The sequence below is a fragment of the Hyalella azteca genome, unplaced genomic scaffold (assembly GCF_000764305.2).
Source record: "Hyalella azteca isolate HAZT.00-mixed unplaced genomic scaffold, Hazt_2.0.2 contig3350, whole genome shotgun sequence".
Classification (NCBI taxonomy): Eukaryota; Metazoa; Arthropoda; class Malacostraca; order Amphipoda; family Hyalellidae; genus Hyalella; species Hyalella azteca.
This window is the reverse complement of record NW_025933601.1, coordinates 3,277-9,887: the sequence shown is the minus strand read 5'-3', so window position 1 is coordinate 9,887 and position 6,611 is coordinate 3,277. Positions and strand designations below refer to the sequence as shown.

General features: G+C 46.4%; 1 protein-coding gene across 1 annotated transcript; it reads right to left on the bottom strand.

Moving 5' to 3' along the window:
- Window positions 1-3,160: 3,160 nt before the first annotated feature.
- LOC108677369 lies at window positions 3,161-5,776 on the bottom strand. Its single transcript, XM_018165575.1, has one exon. It carries the CDS (start codon window positions 5,774-5,776, stop codon window positions 3,161-3,163), a length of 2,616 nt encoding a protein of 871 aa, XP_018021064.1.
- Window positions 5,777-6,611: the final 835 nt, after the last annotated feature.

Sequence of the window (6,611 nt, the reverse complement as noted above, 5' to 3'; positions counted from 1 at the left end):
CTTTCATCGTCTAATGATTGCCTACGCCAATCGCAACGCCCTAGTAAACTGGCGTGCTCGAGAATAGGACGAATCTAAAATTTTACAATAAGCGTACATGAGAAAACCCTTCACACCGGGCCCAAATTTGCACGAATTTTAAAATGCAGTCAAATTTTTTATTGTTCATCAAAAGGAATCAGTAAAATCAATTTTGTGACCGGGCGTTCAATGATAGTGGATCCAAAGTTAAAACCCGAGCCTACGATTTTACTAATGCGAATTTTCGCACGCCGAACTCTTCCGTCTTCACTTCTTATTGCTTCGGTGACGCGACCAAGCGGCCACTGGTTGCGTGGAAGGTTGACGTCGACGACAAGCACCAGATCGCCCGGCTGATGAGGGCGCTGATTCGTCACCCACTTCTGTCGCTGCTGCAGGGAGGGCAGGTATTCCGTCTTCCACCGAGTCCAAAAGAGATCAGCGAGGTACTGTATCTGCCGCCATCGTCTTGTGGCGTAGTTGTCCGAAGGTTTGAAGATGCCGGGTGGCAGATTTCTACCGGGGTTAAGCAGAATCAAATGGTTTGGGGTGATAGCTTCGAGATCATTTGGGTCGTCTGATTGCTGGGTTAGCGGCCGACTATTGAGAATGAATTCTACTTCGCACATTAGAGTTGATAAGCCTTCATCGTTGAGCTTTATTGGTTGCTCTGACATCAATGACGTCAAAACCTTACGCACGCTTCTAATTAAGCGCTCCCACACTCCTCCGTGATGACTGGAATGGGGGGAGTTGAACTTCCAAGTGATGTCGCGTTGCTTCAACCAATTCTCGATCACATTTTGATTCCAAGTTTGTATAGACCTACGCAATTCATTGTTGCCGCCAACAAAATTTGTGCCATTGTCGCTTGTAATCGACGAGACGTTGCCTCTTCTGCAGATGAAGCGTCTTAAAGCGTTGAGGAACGAATTCGCTTCCAATGAATGCGAAACCTCCAGATGAATGGCCCTGCTTGACATGCAGGTGAAAATGACTCCGTACCTCTTGTGAGTTGTTCGGCCTATTTTTACAATGAAAGGCCCAAAAAAATCTGTACCAACATGAGTGAACGCAGGGACGTCAGCCGCCAATCTAGTTGCAGGCAAATCTGCCATCTTCTGCGCGCTGTGAGGACCCTGAATTTTTTGCAAATTATGCATTCGCGTAACACCCTTTTCACTGCTACATTCCCACCGATGATCCAGTATTTCCTTCTCAGGTTTGCAGAGACTGAATTTCTCCCTAGATGCCCAACCAGTCGGTGCGCCTCTCTTATCAAGATGTTTGTGACGTTCGAGGACTTCGGGAGCAGAATCGGATGGTTCATCTCAAAATGGTTATCACTGTTCTTGAGTCGTCCACCAACACGCAGCAAGCCGTCGTCGTCAAAAAACAAGTCGAGCTTGTTCAAGGGATTCTTTCTATCTAATTCTCCACTGGCGCAAATCTTATATTCTGGAATACAAGTACGCTGGACATAAAGCAGTATTGCAATTTCAGCGTCTTTGACGTCATTGGTGCTAATCTTGTTTCCTGGATTTTTACCCATGATGAAGTGAAGGAATTTTCGGAGCCAGGCCACCCGCAACTTCAGCTTGTACCAGGACGATGTGGAATCCAGAAGTAGCCCCAGAGGATCGTTGGACGATTTCATCACCAAAGTCTTCGTTTCGTTTCTAAGTTCCGAATCGGTCGAGTGGATAGGAGCTACGAACTGCTCAGGGAACGAAATTTCGCGACCGTGCAGAAAGGCAGGGCCGCCGTTCCACAACTCTGACGAGCGAATTTGTCCGATGGTAGCACCGCGACTCACCAGGTCTGCAGGATTTTCGGATGAAGGTACGTGAAACCATTCTGCAGGCGAGGACAGACTGCGCACGTAAGAAACTTTATTGCTCACAAACCTTTGAAATCTTCTCGTCTCGTTTTTTATGTAACTCAATACGGTCGATGAGTCAGTCCAAAAGTACTTACTTTCGAAATTATAGTCCAATTCACGAACGAGAATTTTTGAAACATCAATAGCTAATTTAGCAGCACACAGTTCTATTCTGGGAATTGTCCTCAGGGTCGAATTGTTCAAAGGAGTCAGCCTTGTTTTTGTAAACACTGGAGTACTTACGGATGCGCGGCTCCTGTACACATGTCTTACGTACGCCATTGCTCCATAAGCGGTCTCGCTTCCATCACAAAAGATGTGCAGCTGCGTAGAAACAACTTCTTCGTTGGTGTGCTTCGGCTTCAGACATCTAGGAATTTCGTATGTGGACAGTGTTTCGAGCGATTTCATCCATTTCTTCCAAGTGGCTTTCAGTTCTAGTGGGAGCTCTTCGTCCCAACCCAGACGTAAGCGGCAGGTTTCTTGAAAGATTTTCCTTCCCAGGATTACCGCTGGGGAAATCAGACCCAGGGGATCGTAGATCGATGCAACGAATCTCAAGATGTCCCTTCGGGTTAGCGTCGAAGCGTCTGGCTGGAATTTGTATCCAAAAAAATCTTCGTTGGTTTTCCATATTATGCCGAGCGCTCGTTCCAACGGTAAATTTTCGTCGTAAAAATCGATACTCTTCAGTTTGCTAGAAAGATCTTCAGCATCAATTTTTTCCAGAATCCCTTTCGAGTTGCTGCTGAATCCTGTCAGTCGAAAGCCTCTCTGGGCCAGAGTGGTTTTAATTTCTTGAAGTCGCCGGAGTGACACGTCTTCGCTTGGAGAAGAAATCAAGAGATCATCCACATAAAAGTTGCGATTAATGCAGGTTTTAATATCTGTATCATCTGTCAGCTCCGCGGTTTTCCTCAACGCATAGTTTGCAACGCTGGGAGAGCTCTTTGCTCCGAAGACGTGAACTTTCAGACGACACTGAATGACTTCGAATTTTTCGTTCGTCCAGAAAAATCTCATGAAGTCTGATTGTTCGGCAGGGATTCTTACTTGGTAGTACATTTTCTCCACGTCTCCTGTAATGCAGATTTTTTCCTGACGGAAACGCAGGAGGACCCCAACGATGTTGTTCGTGAAGTCAGGGCCCTGCATCAGTTTTTGGTTGAGCGACGTCCCGTTAAACTCATGGGAGCAGTCGAAGACTACTCTCATTTTTTTCTTCTGTTTGTGAAACACACCATGATGGGGAAGATTTCATACTTGTGCATTTGTCTCCGTTTCGTTGGCTGGTATTACTTCACAGTACCCGCGGAGCATCATGTCTCTGATGAAGGCGGCGTACTCCTTGAAGTAACCTTCGTCACGTTGAAATCTCCTCAAAAGAGATTGGAACCTAAGTAGGATTTGTTGCTTGTTGTTCGGAAATTTAGGTTTTTCGTCAAAAAAGGGAAGACTGATTTCGAAATGATGATTCTTGAGCACCTTTGTATTAGCTTCGACCTTTTTGGTCCAAACAAGGTCCTCCACAGAAATTAACTGTTCATCTTCGGGTTCCACATAATCCCGCTCGAAAAATTTGTCCAATTCCGACTCTAGTGAATCTGTCTTTAGCCGCATGCACGATGAAACCCCGCCACTCGAAACTGGACCGTTTAGCGCCCAGCCAAGCCAGTGTTGGGTAGCGAACGGTTCGCCCCACCCGCCACTGACAACTGAAGTCGGCTTCATTAGCCCGGGGAAGTTCATTCCTATTAGAAGACCTATCTCCGTATCTACGAAATCGAAAGGCACGCAGGTGAGATGGTCATAGGGTGCCACATCGTCGATCGTGGGAACATCGCTGCATGTGAATGGCCAGTCCTTTTCATCCTTGACGAAAATCAGCGGAGCTTTGGCGACTTTGTTCTCATGCAGATCACTTATTATAAGATCCCGAGCAATCCTGGTCCTTGTGCGAGCTCTCAAGCTTCCCATGGTCGACAAGTCTACTTGGGCATCATCCAGTCTGCAGTCGAGTTTGCTTTGCAGCTTCCCAGACATCCAACAGTCCGTTGAATGGGAATCCAAAGCAACGTTTGTTACGATCCATTTGTCGGTGCCTCCCACTCTAACCTTCGCGGGCACTACTGGGCACATGACAGCGCGCCTCTCACCGGGCCCACTGACTACGTTCGTTGTAACATGGGTAATTGGTGGTTGAGCGCTTGCCGTTTTATTTGATGGATCATCCAGCTGCGAGCACTCGCTTTTTCCATTTGAGTGCGCTCCTTTGTTTAGATGCATAACTGTCGGGTGTCTTTCTTGGCATATAGAACAAATCAGTTTTTGACTACACTCCCTCGAACGATGGCCGCTCCCCAGACATCCGAAGCAAAGGCCGAGCTTTCGAATAAAATCGCCTTTCTCTTCAAAGGTTTTTTCCTTGAAAAATAGGCACGAAGTTATTGGGTGATTCTTCTTTTTGCAGCATGGACACTGCTCCTCACAGTACGTGGACTTTACTGCCGCAGTCGAAGAGGCCAAGACTCTCTTGCTCTTAGACGTGGAAAGCTTCTTATCGTTCACAGAGTCCGCTATGGTGCCAAAAAGGGGTTGTTTAATTAATGCCAGTTCCTCTCTAACAAAGGCGACGAGGTGCTGAAACTCTACGCGTTTTTTCTGCTGGTGAAGGTGAAGGGTCTGTCTGCGCCAACGCTCCCGTAGTCGGTATGGAAGTTTCATCACAATCGCCATTATCTCCTTTGGGTTCTGAAGTGGATTGCTATAAGTAAGGTCTTCCAGATAGTTTTGGCATTTGAGCAGATACACGTAAAGGTCGCTAAGAGATTCCGCGTCCTCTGCCTTGACGGCCGGCCAGCTGGCCAATGCTTCAAGGTAAGCGTTGGTGACCCTAAATTCATCGCCGTACTCGGACGATAACAAATCCCTAGCGTTCCGGTATGCTGTGCCAGCGTCGCTGTTCACGCAGCTCTTCACAAGTTTATGAGGATTACCAGTAGTGAATTGTTCCAAGTATGCCAATTTGTCGGCGTCGTTCGAACATCTGGATGCTATGACTCTATCGAAGCTCTGAGAAAATACCTTAAATTCGGTGACATCACCGCTAAACGCCTGAAGCGTTTTCTTCGGGAGAGCAGCTTGTTCTTGATTTCGTGAAAGAGTCGAGGATATTTCGTTTTGTTTTGCTAATACGGCTAGAAGTGAACTGCTTTCTCCTTCTCTGACAGGCCCAGTTCCTCTCTCCACAGCGAAGCTGCGATGCAGATCTACCTGTCTGGCGTCTTCTATTGCCGATTGAGCGCTTCGACTCGAGTGTTCGGAAGCTAAACCATCTTCAAGATCGATCTTGTTGAGCTCCTGCTCCAGTAAGTCAGATTCTATACGCATTCTTTCGGCTTGCGCTTTCCGCTGCCGGTGTTGCAGTTCAAGTTTCTTGCTCTCTATTTCAAAAGTTTCCTTCATGACGGCTTGCTCTGCTAGAGCCTTGGCTCGCTGCTGAGCTATTCTTATCCTAACGGAGGACGTCGAAGATCGTGACGAACCCGATCTGGCGCTGTGACTGACGTGGCTGCCATGTTCAGATGCAGGTTTGTTGGTGGTAAAAAAGTTTTCGACTTTGAGGCGGAAGGCATCTATAACGCTCCTGCGAGCAGAAATCCATTCCTCACTGACATCGGCTTCGCAGGCTCCCAGGAATGCCTCGACTTTCACTAGATATTCCGTATAAAGGGCTTTGATTTTAGGCACATCTGGGTTGAGGTTGCGCAGCAGCTCCTCAATATTGTTCTGCTTCCGAGTCACAGCGGCCAGGCGACTCGCCGCGCTGCTATTGGCTGGAGTATCGCTTTTGGGCAAGGGTGAACGGATCATTGCTTCTGCTGAGAATTAGCTGACGTATCGCAAACTCGAGCTTCGTTAATTTGAAACTGTGAAGATTTTCGTAGATAGAATCTTCTTTGTGGGTAAAATGATTTGATACGCGTTGAGTGTAGTTACTTGCCAACGGTTTCTGGCGAAGTCGAAACTTTTATTAAAACCAAAACTAAACAACTTATGACGAAATATAAAACGTGCATATATATACAATAATTGTACAAACGCAAGTCAGTAAAATAGCCGCGAATACAGTGGTTTGACTTACCAAATTATTGGGGATAAGCTCGGTTCGTCTATAAGTAAAAGGTTTCGTCGTACAATGACGGCCTATGCTAATAGCAGCGCCCTAGTTAGTTACGCTTGCTAGGGAATGGGACGAATCTAAAATTCTACCTCAGCTTCACATGAGAAAACCCTTTACAGTGTCCTTCAATATTGGTGGTATGGTGTCCGTCAATATTAGTGGTATGGTGTCCTTCAATATTGGTGGTATGGGGTCCTTCAATATTGGTGGTATGGTGTCCGTCAATATTGGTGGTATGGTGTCCTAACTGATTCTTTTGCTGACTGTTTTCAGGATTCTCTTGCTGACGGGTTGCAGATAACAAACAAATTTAGAGATAATAGAACGATGATATGCGCAATGCAACATTATCACTGCACCAACCAGTTGGCATTAGATGGATGTTGACGATTATTGTTTAAACTATTCAGTACGTCAATCGGGTAGTATTTATAAACGAATGGACTTCACAATTCGAGATGGGAAAAATTGGCACAACTTCCCTTCCAATTTCTCACGTCTGATGATCTCTTCTGTCTCTCTCGA